This window comes from Acinonyx jubatus, chromosome D1 (assembly GCF_027475565.1).
Source record: "Acinonyx jubatus isolate Ajub_Pintada_27869175 chromosome D1, VMU_Ajub_asm_v1.0, whole genome shotgun sequence".
NCBI lineage: Eukaryota > Metazoa > Chordata > Mammalia > Carnivora > Felidae > Acinonyx > Acinonyx jubatus.
Genome location: NC_069390.1, coordinates 18,816,671 through 18,830,757, shown reverse-complemented (window position 1 = coordinate 18,830,757; position 14,087 = coordinate 18,816,671). Strand labels below are relative to the sequence as shown.

Sequence of the window (14,087 nt, the reverse complement as noted above, 5' to 3'; positions counted from 1 at the left end):
AATGGCTTTTTTCCCCCAGAACCTGTAAGTTCCATTCTTGGGTAAACAAGACCCAAGTTTAAACTTTTGGAAAGACTTGTTCAAGTTTTTTAACATAGATTTCAAAAAATTCAGGGCTCCACAAATCTAGCTAAACTAGAAGTGCACAGAAGCCTTTCTTTGAGTTGACAGCCTTAGGGTGCATCATCTTTATCTTATTATAATGATCTCTTTTCTGAAGGATTGAAAGGAAGTGGTTATTGCAAATCTGTGTCTACTTTTCTTTCTAAACTCCAGTGAGAGCTCTGAGAACATGACTCATGATTCATACAACTCAAGGTAAAAGCATAAATTAAAAAGCATAAATTACGTTAGTCTTCTGTGTAGAATTTGTAGGAGTCTGACTTTCTGTCAGGAAACTCTTAGGAACCTAACTTAGTATGCCACTGTGGGTTGTAATTTTCATGTCTGTCAATAAGACATTCGGAATGTTAGAAGTTGTGGGAGGGCATCTCTTGTCAAAATCCAGTTCGTTTTAACCTATCAGAAGGGAATCTAAATACCTGTTTGACTTGAGTCAGAGTTTCTCATCTGGAAGTGACATAGAAGAATCATAAGATTTTTGTGTACTTTATTCAAGTATGCAGTTTTGAGACAGAAAAGCATATGTTTTGGGCCACTTTTTCTTTTTTTTTTTTTAAACATTCAGTCTCCTCCACCCCTGCAGCAGCTGTTTGTTGTGCAGTCTGGCACTTTAGGCAGATCTCTGTAGCTGCTGCTCTTCTGAAAGCTGCCCCAGTTCTACACATTGCATTCCTCACAATTTCTCCCTGTGCCGAGATGGTGAGGAGATCTTTGTTTTCCTAAGTATGAGGGCCCCTCTGATTCATACAGTTGGCTCAGTCAGCTTCATGCATGCATCATCCCCAGGACAGACATTTCTCTCCCCTAAGAGATCCTTCTTCACTGTTCTCTAGTCCAAGCAGGCAACTCCTTCCCGTTCAGTTTGATTTCAGAGTAACTTACATTTCCTTTAATGGTAACAAGGTACCTGGGGCATGGTAGACTTGCTTGATCTTGCCGTTCCATTCATCCCATCCCTTCTTTTGTTAATTCAGTTAAAGACAGAGTGGATGGCACCATATCTGTCTTCCAGACAATATCAGGATATACTATCTCAAGACAGAAAGCTTACCAAATATACTTGAGTAGACATTTTTTAGAAACCAAGAACCTTTTTTTATTCTATCAAGCTGGGCTCATTAAAGTTTGTCTACACTCCTTGTCCCAAACCTAGTTGTACTTTCCAAAATGCATCGTGTCCCTGCTGTAAAGATTAGTCTCGTTCTTTTCCCAGCTAGCTTTAATTCTATACTGAAAAACAAGCCAGAAAAGGAACCACAAAAGCCATTTGGCAGGCTGCTATTTCTCTGTCGGTTACCATGGAAACAGTGATGGCTGAGTTGGGGGGATATTAGATAATAGCAGGAAGTTTGTGATGTGCTGGAGGTTTAGATGCCAAAAGCCTTGTTTTTGTAGCACATTATGTATGGATAAGCTCTGTCTTTGATCAGCCGAATCCTAAAAAATATCCACCTCGGTGATTGAGTTGAGGCAAGTTCAGCATTTCTGTAGCCACTTCTCTCTCTAACACCTTCTGAAGAATGTGAACCTTATTTGTAGCACCAGAAGAGATGGTTGTAAAACCACTTCCTATGGTGGAGGCTCTGAGAGTCCCCAGTGAATTGGAGTTCCTACTACCTATCTTGCTAATTGATTTTTTGCCCACTACTGGGAAGAGTGGAGTATGAAAAGGTCAGTTTGGTCATAAATACTGATATTTTTCCAGAACCTCAGAAGAAATGAAGATCTTAGAATCCAAAATACTGTAATACTGACTAGCTTAAATTTGAAAGGTGACTAAATTACACTGTGCAGTATTTCATGGAGCGGTAACTGAACCTCCGCTTTAGCACCCCACTGCTGCTGGCCCAGTCATCCATATTGCTTTTTTGTTTTTTTTAGCTTTATTTATTTTGAGAGTGAGAGAGCGAGAATACGAATGGGGAAAGGACAGAGAGAGACAGGGAGAGAATCTCAAGCAGGCTCCATGCTCAGCATGGAACCCCATGCGGGACTCGTGCCACAAACCATAAGGTCATGACCTGAGCCAAGATCAAGAGTCGGACAGTCAATCCACTGAGCCACCCAGGTGCCCCCAGTCATCCATATTTCTTAATCAGCCCCTCTTCGGATTACAGCATCTATTCTGAGGAGTTACAAGAAATACTGGAAAGAAATTGTTAATAATAATCGTTCTTTCAATATATCCCTAAATGAAGTCTAGAAAGTCAGTTTTTATTTTTTGTATCTGTCACTGATGGTAAAAAGCACGTATCTTCCTCATTTATATCTCTTTTTCTTTGCAAATGGGGTGATGATTGGTAGCTGCTTTATCGGAGCAATAGAAAAGTTACCCCATGAAAGGCACTATGAAAGTTTTTGCAATGATCAGTGAATTTTTAAGCTGTTAAGAATAGTAGATGTCACAGTGACTTTTCAGATGTGGAAAATTGGAAAAGGAAATGAGTAGTAGTGAAACCAAAATCCCAAGATTCCCTTGGCCTGTGAAATGGAGTAGAAGGGAGACTCGCAGAGGGTGAAGTGGCCTGTGGAACGGGAATGGTGACTGAGTTTTTGAGCTGCTATCTCTAGGGCTAGTTAGTGGTTTGGAGAGAGTGAGTGAGTGGGTGGGTAGATGAAAATGTGCATGTTTGAGCAGATAAAGCTAAGTAGTTTTAGTAAGACTGAATTATCTTCAGACTTGAAATCCCATAAGAGTTGGAATCATCATTTGCTGCCTTGGGGCCTTGTCTCAGTTGGAATCCATACCCTCACTGCCACTGGGAAGAATTCACTTTTTGCCAAGGACCATCTAGTTTTATAGTGCCACCAATGGTCCTTTTAGTCTTGGGAGAACAACCTTTTCCAAAGTGATTCATCAAATTTGCATGTGATTAGGAATGGGGTCTGCTTCCAAACTTGTCTTTTTAAAACAGTGTCCCAATGTGAGAATTGTTTCCTCCCTTTGCCATACTCATAAAAACTATTCCTAACCCTTCTGGTGATGTTCTCCTCTTTCCCAAGTGCAGTTTTCATGGTAGATGACTGCTTAGCTAGGCAGAAGAGAGCTTAGTGAGTTTGAGGAAGGAGAAGGAGGCCCCACACCAGAGCAGAGTGAGCAAGCGAGGAGCAGAGCAGGTGATAAGATGGGGAGAGTAGACAGGGGCCAGATCATGCAGAGGCTCAGGAGCCTCAGGAAGGAGCAGATTTTAAGTACATCAGGAAGCCATGGAAATGTGTTAAGCAGAAGAATGACATGATCTGATGGATAATTTTATAAAAGTAAGTTGCTGCTGTGTGGAGCCTGGACTAAAAAGGAGCAAGAGTGGAAGCCAGGAGACCAGTTAAGAACTTTTTATACCTTGTGCATACCTGGGACCAAGGCAGAGAAGGACAGAGGTGGCCAGGTCAATGACATGAGCTCAGAGGAACAGGGATTTTTTTTTTTTTTTACATTTACTTATTTATTTTTGAGAGACAGAGACAGAACACAAGCAGGGGATGGGCAGAGAGAGAAGGAAACACAGAATCCGAAGTGGGCTCCAGGCTCCGAGCTGTCAGCACAGAGCCCAACGCAGGCCTCTAATTCACAAACCGCAAGATCATGACCTGAGCCGAAGTCGGACGCTCAACCTATTGAGCCCCGCAGTCGCCCCTGGAGCAGGGATTTTTAAGAGAGGTATGGCAATAGTGGTCTGAAAGTGTTAATGTGGATTATCTCCTAGCTCTCTGGATGGGACATACAAGATCACTTTCCACGTGAAAAGTCTTCAGAGATTTGAAATCCTAGAGATGGCTAGGTTTCAATTAAGACAGGCAAGTCAAGGGAACGTTCAGAGCACATGAGGTTGGGGATCTAAGGGTGTTTGCTCATCACTGACTGGGAATTCCAGAGGACATAGTGCACAGGGGCAGGAAGGAGAGAGTTTGGGGAGGCGGTGGGAAAGGGGGAGTTGTGTCTGATCAGGTGATGTCCAGGAACGGGTTGGGAATGAGTTGTCTTGTTTTAATGGATGACTAGAGAACCCTGCACTTTTGCTAGTGACTGAGGTCAGCTGGATGTCAGACATGGTGGAATTTGTCCTCATATGCTCTTAGAGGAAGGAGAACATTAGTTTCTGTTTCTACAGTCTTGGGGGTGGGGGAGCTCTTTCAAGATAGCAGTTTAAGTTGCATTTCTTGGAAATACATTACCAAGAACGGAATCATCATTTCATGAAGTCTTCTTATTTTAAATGCACATTCAGTGTCTCTAGAATGACTGTAACAGTAAGTGTAAAGCCATGTTTATTTTTCCCGAAATTCAGTACCTTCTTGCCCCCATGCTACCCCCCAGTACTATGTCAACAACAAAGCTGAACAACAAACACTGTCAGCAGGCATTTCACTCCATTTGCCTTTCAGTGTGTCCAGTCCAGAAGGAAAGGCAAGAGTTCTCATGCTAGTCTGATGTACAGTGCTAAGTTTTAGATGCCTGCAGAGAGAGCCTCCGTTGCATTGAACAATTGCCCAGACCTCCCAAGCAAGAGGTCGGGAGGTCTTCTTGAACTATTGAGATCACTGGTCATCCCTGGTATAGGGTGATTGATTGCCCATACCAGTCCCTCATGCTTACTTCATATTCTCACTCACCTCATTAGAACCTTCCATGGTAAATCAGTACCAAAAATCAGGAAAGAGTTGGGTAAACACCCAAAGATTTGTATCTGGCAAAGGAGTTTAAAACCGGTTTTGAATAGATAACCTTGGCGATTTCAGATCTATGCTCTTCCAGCAGCCTTTTACTTTTAGCAGATCTTATTTCAGAAAGAGCTGCTTTTCTTTTTAAGGTAATGTATTTCAGATCAATATTGAGGATGCCATCATTTAAAGCGTGGTTTGAGTCAGCAGAATAACTAGAGATGACATTGTCGGGTCCTAGCTTTATTCTCTTTCCATAAAAAATAATATTAAAAAATGTTACCACTGTGAACAGTAAGTCCAGCTGTGTTCTTGTATCAACACTGTAGGAACAGTTTCGTATTCCAAATACAGCTGCAAGTTTAGGTGATCCGTGAAGCAGTCTAGAAGCCAGCCAGGTTCTCAAAGGCAAGGGAACACCACAATTTGATTGGGAAAACAAGCTGAAAAAAAATCTTTAAAAAAGCAGAGAGGGAAACTTTATTGGCATAGTCGTAAGTTGGGAGATAGGGCAAGTAAATAAATGGACAGCTGGCCCTCAGCAGGTTAAGCGGCTGTAACATGGGCTAACATTCAGTTTTCAATAATCATTTCAGTCTGCAAAAAAGCCTTAATCATACTTGTCAATCAGTTCTACCATGTATCTGATCCTTGGACCAGAAAGCTGGGGAAATCTCTTTATATCTGTTACCATCTTGAGAAAACCCTGTGCTTGACTCTGCAGGCATTCTTACTTATACCTGGGGTGGTTTTGGGTTTGTTTACTTGCTTTTGAAGTATAAATTCGGGAGTAAGTTTTCTATGTCTGCAGTTTCCCTTTCCTTACAACTTAACTCACTCTTTTTTTTTTTTTTTTTTATCGTTTATTTATTTTTGAGACAGAGAGAAACAGAGCATGAACGGGGGAGGGGCAGAGAGAGAGGGAGACACAGAACCGGAAGCAGGCTCCAGGCTCTGAGCCATCAGCCCAGAGCCCAACTGGGGGCTCGAACGTGAGATCGTGACCTGAGCTGAAGTCAGACGCTTAACCGACTGAGCCACCCACGCGCCCCTTAACTCTTAAAACACCTGTTCTATAGATCCACCCCACCACTTTGCTAACATACAGATACCATTGTCCAAAAAAGCCTTTTCTCGATTGTCATTCTGTTCTTCCTTGTAATACCGTATCCATCACCTCACTGCTGGAAACTCGGCCATTTCTTAGCTCCCTTTTCCTTTCCTAATCTCACACTTTTCTCATTGCTATTTCCATACCTTTTTAAAGGTTTTTCCTTTACATTCAGCCTCTGAAGTGTGGATATTCAAGATTATCTTTGATTCTGTTATCTTTGTTTATATGAGTTTTTAGGAGATTATAAACTGGCAATAGATTGTAAATGCCATATGGGCAAGGTCAGTTTCTGTCTTATTATGTCTCCAGGATTTAGCAACTTAGCATTGTGTGTGTGTGTGTGTGTGTGTGTGTGTGTGTGTGTGTTGGTTATATAAGTTAATAAACAAGATTTCACTTGCTCTTATGGCTTCAACTGTTGCTTCTTTGGTGGAGTGACTTCTGAATCTCTTATCTCCAGCTTTGACTTTTATCTCACTTAGGGATCACATGTACATATTCACAGGACATTGCCACCTATAATAGCACATGTGACTTGACCTGAAAATGTAAAATCAGATTTATTGTTCTCTCAGAAAACTCCACAGTTCCATCTGCTAATAAGTCCATTTATGTTCACGATATCACTGTTCTCTTGGTCAGGTTCACGTGTAAGTTATTTTTAGTTCTTTCCTGTTCTCTTAATTGTTTTAATTCCCAGATCTTCTTAATTTGTTCTTGAATCCCTCTCCTAGTGGCCATCTTTATCCCAGGCTCTTTTTACCACATACCTAGGGTACTGAAATGTCTTTTAATTTCAATCTTTTCTCTCCCAGTTCTATTTGATGCCCAGATGACAGCTATTTTCAGGAATAGGTCACTCTCTCTCTCTCTCTCTCCTCTCTTCTCTGTCCCACAATTACTAACTGAGCACCTACTATGTGTCAGGTGCTATGCTCAAATCTGGGGATATAGCAGTGAATATGACAAGTATGGGGCCTTTCTCATGGAGGTCATAGGAGCTAGACTACAATCAAATGAACAAAGAGCAACGATCACAACTTAAATAGAAGGTGGGAGACTCTGTGGTACTGCTGGTTTGGACTAAGATGGTGGCAGTGGGGATGAAGAGAAGAGGATGAACTTGAGGCATGATTTTGAAGGTGAACCAATAAAACTTGCATTTCTACTTTAGAGGTAAGGGTAAGAATCGAGAGTGACTCCCAGGTTCATGGCTTGAGCAGTTGGTGGGTAGCTCCTCGGAGGAGGAGGAGCAGGGACTTTTGCATTTGATTGTGGTCTTGTTGAAGGAGGATTCATAAATGGAGTTAAGAGTTCTTCTTCTACATGCTAGGTTGAAGAAGCCTGAGACTTCCAGTGGGAAGTAGGCCATTGGCTGTATAGGTCTGTGGTTCAGATGACAGGCCTGTGCTGGAGACGTCATCTGGAAATTGTCAGAATAACAACAGGAAAGTGATGATGATAAATAACAAATGTGTAGTGTTGACTCTGTGCCTGGCCCTGTTCTAAGTGCTTTATAGTCAATCTTCCAGGAATCCCATGGAGTCGATACCACTATTATCCCTGTTGTACAGATGAGGTGGCTGAAGCATCCTGTTAAATCACTTAGTGTGGCTCAGACAACCGTTGAATTGAGTTAGAACTAGTAATGTAGATGATATGGAAAACTATGGAATTGCACGTCATCATTCAGAGCAAAAGAAGAGCAGAGAGCCAAGATTGAGCTCACTGCTTTCATCGCTTTGTTTTCCAACTCAGAAGTCTTTATTTGCTCCTACTGGAACAAAAGATAAAATGTCAGTTCCTTAGCCAGACTGTCAAATCTTTACATAATCTGTGCCCAGTCTGCCCTGGTGTCTTGCTGTTCCCTGTGTGATCGCCCCATTGTGCGAGGTCATCTCTCTGCTCTTCCTTGCGCTCGCTCTCCGCCTTCTCATTAATGTGCTCCTCTCCAGGATTCAAGGGCCCACTGTAGCCTTGAAGCCTCCAGTGCAGAAACTAATCATAGTTACTGCATGTCAAGGGCTTCCTGAGAGCTCGGAAAATGAGAAACAGGTTGAGGGCCCCCACTTTGTCCTTTCTGCTCATTTGCGTTTGGTTTTACCAGCATCTTCTTGGTAAAATGATGGAAAATTTTCACATAAGTAGCTCATCGACTTAGCAGGATCGGGATCACTTGAAGAATCAAAGGTCTCACTGTAGACTCAGACCACTGACTCGGAACTATATTCTGCTTTCAAGGGCCTTTTCTCCTTGAGTTGGGTCGCTGAAATTAAGAATGTGTGCCTGAAGTGACATGTGTGTCCTGAGCTTTCTGTCAAGCACTACCGTGTGGAATGGCGAAGCAGGATCAAAGAAGCCCAGCAGATCATAACTGGCCTTGCTCGGGAGCTTCCAGGCTAGGTAGAATGACGAGATGTGGGCATAAAAGGGGTCAGGCGATGGGTCCCACCAGCAGCACGGCTGGGCCGCTCCTGAGGTGAATCTGGTTCTCAGACTTGCTTATGCTGCCCAGCGTTTGAAAAGAAATTGTATTACTTGCCAAAATTTATAACTCGGGAGATTTTTCATAAAAAATCCCATTTCTCATTTCTCATCTTCCCTGGAAAACCCAGAAAATCAGACAGCCCTGAGGCAATGGCGAGCTGGAGCTGCGGAGTGGCTACACCTGTGTGCAGGCCCCCCCCCCCCCCGCTCCCCGCTCCCCGCTGTCTTGTGTCCTACCGCCACTCCTCATTTATGCTGCCTGCTGCTGTTTGTGACCCTTGCGGTTCAGTCCCGTGCCTTGTAATTAGAACGGGAGATATTACAGAATTCCAAAAGGAGTAGAGATCACTTCGGAGAGCACAGTGGAAGGAATAGAAGCTTTAGAGTCCGGCAGATCTAAATTCAAATACTAGCCCTGCCTGCCTCCTGTCAGTCTTCTGCCTTAGAGATGTGCTTTCCCTCTAGCTCCTTTTGTTTACGATAAAATGGGCAATATCACTTCCTTCACAGGGTTGTAATGAGCGTTAGCAATGACGTACACATAGTTCCTGACATGCCTGGCCCCTGGGCAGCATGCACTGTGGTTGATCCTATCCAGAAGTATTTGGAAACTTATAGAAAGAAGCCTGGGGGAAATAAAAGCACCAAATTCCAGATAGATTAAAGAGTTAAATCTAAAAAAATGTAGACTCTTTTTCGTTTCTTTTTTTTTATTAACCAAAAAGGAAATGTAGTTGTATGTTTAACTTCCCTCAGGATGAGAAAAGACTTTCTAAGCATAAAAACCATGAAGGAGAGCCAAAGAAAGGTCAGAGTTCACTCTACAAGTTTTTGAGCTACTCTACGTTAAATATCATAAACACAGTTAAGGGACAAATAGCAAATGAGAAAAATATTTGCAGAAACTATGACAAAGGGTAAATATCTCACTATCTGTGGTTACAGATCAGTAAGAAAAATACAACATCCTGTAGAACAATGGACAAAGAACGTGAGCAGAGAGTTCACAACAGAATAAATGCAAACAGCAAATAGACATGTGAAAAAGTGTTGGACTAGGTTAGTAATTAAAGAACTCTCTGTTTGAATAATGAGTTGTCATTTTCCCCCTAAATTGTTTAGGGGAGGATAAGTATTTTCCTGATGGAATTAGAAATTTCCACAACCTTCTTAAGAAAGCATTTTGGTACAACAAATCAAACTGCTTTAAGGATCCAGTAATTCCACTTTTGACAATATATCCTTAGAAAAACACCCAGAAATGTTTTGCCCAGGATCTACTTGCAGTAGCCTGCCTCCCTCCTTCCCTCCCTTCTTTCCTTCCTTCTTTCCTTCCTTCCTTCTTTCCTTTCTCCCTTCCTTCCATCCATCCATCCATCCATCCATCCATCCTTCTCTCCTTTCTTTCTCTCCCTTTCTTTTCTCTTTTTTTTTTCTTATCAGTACCGGCATATTAAAATCTCAGTGTCTAATAGTATGTTCCTTACTGCTATATTCTTAGCATTAGGCACAGTGCCTGACATAATATAGGTGGCCAAAAAATATTTGTGAGTTTGAAGAAGGAAAGATATGTTCATATAAAGGAATATTATAGAACCACATTTGCAAATACTGTACCTTTAAGATGTAAACACATGCTCACAATATAATGATACAAATGTAAAGTGCGTAATTATATTTATACAGTGTTTCCTGGGCATTCATTGCATGAATTCTGGATAATAGGATTATGTTTTCCTGGTACTTTTCCTCAGTCATTCCCGTATTTATTGATACGTGTGATAGCATATTTCAAAAGCGCAAGACCACATAATCCTCTTTATAGAACTTATCAGAGAGTAGGAAGGCAGACATTGAACCAGTAATTCACAAGTGTGTCGTTTACTTCAGTGAACTTGTGTTACTCTTACAATAGGAAGAAAAACTATGCTGCTGCTGATTTTCAAGCATTGATGGTTGCTTATAATTTCTAATTAGGATGCAAAAGGAGCGATTCCATGAAAACTCTATATAGAGCTTGTAAAATGTGAACTTAACCTTTCCAATGGAAAAAAAAATGTTGCGGTTTCCTGTCTGTTGGATAGTTAGTAATGATAGAATAATAAATACACCCAGATTTTTTCCCCTAAATACCATTTTTCTAAACGAAACTAGGGAGGCTTGTGTCAGGAGGTGGAGGTGAGATTGTAGAACTTTGGGAGGGCCCAGAAGACCTTGGGAATCCTAATCAAGTGTTCAGATAAACTGGCTGTGCTTGGCAAGGATGGAGGGAGAGTGTTGATCATAATTAATATAGAAGTATATATTTTTTGCTTTATCTGCTTGTGAAGTTTTGAGTGTATGGAAAACCAAATCATCAACAACAAAACCCACCTTGTAGACGGATTATAACCCTAAGCCTCTTTTTTTAAGTAAGCTCTGTGTCCAGTGTGGGGCTTGAACTCACAACCCTGAGTTCAAGAGTCATATACTCTACTGACTGAGCCAGCCAGCGCCTCTAAAAAGCCTCTTTTCACCAGGGTCAGGGATGGAAAATTTTATCCTATGCCATGGTTTTTTTAGGGGTGTTTTTTTTTTTTTTTTCTTTTGTCTCGAGAAAAGACCTAAGTAAATCAAAAGGGTCACAGAACCATTGTTTTGGTAACTTTACCATGCCTAATGGTCTAAACAGTCTGACTGGTGCTTCCAGTGTTGCTCATCCATTTATCAATTTGTGCCTTTATGCACTGCCGCGTGAGCTCCACTGGCCTTTTACGTGCTTCCTGACTGGAAGAAGTCTCTGCGTGTCTTGGTTAAGTTAAAGAGTGGCTCTGGGGTCTGTTGGCACTCTGGCCTCAAGAAAAGAAGAAAGCATTTGTGAGCTCTGTGTTGCTTTGGTAGAACCCCTTGCCCTCTTTTCTATCTCCTTCCGCAAATTAGGAATGTGTTTTCTGAGCCAAGGGATTGGAAGGAATAAATAACAACCAGCAAAGTAATGACATCACCTCTTTCACTGGGTGCACTGGGTATCATTGTCTCTTTCAGAGACTGATTAAGAGTAGCTCCATGGGGCGCCTGGGTGGCTCAGTTGGTTGAGCGTCCGACTTCGGCTCAGGTCGTGATCTCGCGGTCCGTGAGTTCGAGCCCCGCGTCGGGCTCGGTGCTGACGGCTCAGAGCCTGGAGCCTGCTTCAGATTCTGTGTCTCCCTCTCTCTCTGCCCCTCCCCCACTCACACTCTGTCTGTCTCTCTCAAAAAGTAAACATTAAAAAAAAAAAAAGAGAGAGTAACTCCATCCCCGGGACACCTGGGTGACTCAGTCGCTTAAGCAGCTGACTCTTGATGTCGGTTTGGGTCCTGATCTCACGGTCTTGAGATCAAGTCCCGTGTCAGGCTCAGTACAGACAGTGCATAGCCTGCTTGGGATTCTCTGTCTCCCTCTCTCTCTCCCTCTCTCTCTCTCTCTCTCTCTCTCTCTCTCTGCCCCTCCACTGCTCGCACTCTCAATCTCTCAAAATAAATAAACATTAAAAAAAAAAATAGTAGCTCCATCGCAAGTGAAGGATCACCCCCTTCTGCTTTTATGTACAACTAAAGGTTATATTGGAAGTAGTGTATTTAAAATCAACTTGAGGCTTTTTCTCATTTGAAAAATTCAGATCTTAGGAACATTAAGTGAAACGTGGCTCTGTTGAACATCACTTTCTATCAGTGCTGGTATTTTCCCCTTGCATCTGGAATTCTTTCTCACTTGTTACGTCTATTCCCGGTGCATGTTTCCAGGCAGAATTACAGCGCTCACCCCGTCTCTTCCATTGGCCTTGGTACTCCCTCTTCCCTAATAATGTTTTTACTGTTCTAAGAGGTCTTCGTCTCAGAATTGTCTTTGTGTCTGGCTCAGTGTCTTTCCTCTCTACTTCATTTTTCTGCCCTGTCCTTGTGCCTGTGCTGGAGTTATAGACGAAGACTCCGCTGCACTCCCTGAGTGTAGGGCACTCCTCCTGTACAGGGCAAGAGGTCTGCTCCTAGCTGTGTTGAATCTTGATTTGGCAACTGACTTTACAGCCCCAATCAAGGAGCCCTGAGCCCTCTAATCTCATGGCTGATGCACTCCCTTCTGATACCTTTTCTCCGGTAGGACATACATTTGTGGTTGGAATCCTTTTTTATAGAGAGCTGCTCAGCTTTTCTGAGATGCAGCTGGGCCACCCGAGAACAGGGTCACCTTCCCACTGCTCTCTGATTGGCTGACGGGTCAGAGGTTAATGCTTCACGCTTACTTGCTACTGAAAAAGAAAAGGTGGCAGGCACAATTAAAATCAATCACTGAAACCAAAAGTTATGTTTAAACATTGCTTTTATCTTCTGCCTGGAAAAGTTATGACTGTGCTCGACAAAGTCACTGCCAAGGGTTGGGACCTAGAACTTAAACTGTTTATGCAAGTTCATTATTGTTTTGATTTTGATTTTCCTGAAGGAAATCATTGTAAATAGTTACATTCTCTGAAGCAGTCCTGCAATAATAAACATAAACACAGTATTGCAGTGAAATCAATCCTGCAATAACCTAAATGCAGTCCCTTGCATCCGAAGTGAAGCAGATGGATGGGTGGATCTGCCCAGAACGGAAGTGGAAAGATCAGGAAGGTTGGGTCTCAGCTCTTGATAAGCTCTTCGTTGCTGTGAGCACGGAAGTTGTTAAACGCACCCCTTTGTTGGCTGCGAAGGAAGAGTGACCCCCACCTGTTGGCTGTTTCGCAGGCCACTCTGTGAAGCTTCCATCAGAGGACTGGACATGAATGGACTTTGAGCTCTCTGGAAGAGAGGGGCAATGTGAATACAAGGCATTTGTATCCGAAGTGTTGTGATCTATGCTCTCAGGCTTAAATAGCCCGTCTCAGTTTGCAACACTGTTCTGGTCAAGCCAGAGCTCCCTTCTTTACGAAAATCCTGCTGCTGACTATTCTGGAAAGAAACAAGAATGTATCTCCAAGACACCAGAGGAGCTATAGGAAGAGTTGTGACTAGTTTAACATAGGTACCAATTAATGAATTATCATAACTTCTGAAAAAGCAGTGAGAACTCATCACACCACATCTTGTTTAAAAGCCTTGTTTTCCACACTATGTCAGAACACAGAGCATGGCATAAAGCAGATGTAAGGAGTTCTCGTATGAATGACTTAATTTCTTCACAGGTCAGAATGGGCTGTTCTGCATTTTAGATGCTGATAATAATAGCTGGCACTTATACTGTACTTAATATGTGCCAGTCTCCAAGGAATTTACACGTATTCGATCGGTGGAGGCTCATAACAGCCCTGTGTGGCAGGTCCTGTCATCATCCCCATTCTACAGATGAGTAAATTAAGGTACCGACGGTGACACAGCTTGCCTAAGGCCAAACAGCTGCCAAGTGACAGAACCAGTATACGAGCCCCTATAGTCTAGCTGAGTAGAGGTTTGCATTTCTTGACCATCGTCAGCTTCTGTTGCATCTTGATCACACCACAAAAAATGTAGTGCAATGAATGCTGTTTTCTAGGAAGAGAATGGAGACTACACCTATGTGGAAAGAGTGAAGATACCCTTGGATCATGGGACCTTGTTAATCATGGAAGGAGCTACACAAGCTGACTGGCAGGTGAGAACATGCAAGTGATTTGGATTCACTCCTATGGAGGCAGTGTCCTGACAGCTTGTGATTGTTAATTTCTGTAACAGAT

General features: G+C 42.5%; 1 protein-coding gene across 1 annotated transcript in view; it reads left to right on the top strand.

Moving 5' to 3' along the window:
* The window catches only part of ALKBH3 (alkB homolog 3, alpha-ketoglutarate dependent dioxygenase), a 32,921-nt gene that overhangs the window by 17,821 nt on the left and 1,013 nt on the right, over window positions 1–14,087 (top strand). The window contains exon 9 of the mRNA XM_015075702.3: window positions 13,907–14,005. Within this exon, the coding sequence (XP_014931188.2) occupies window positions 13,907–14,005 (99 nt within the window). The remainder of the gene's footprint in view (window positions 1–13,906; window positions 14,006–14,087) is intronic.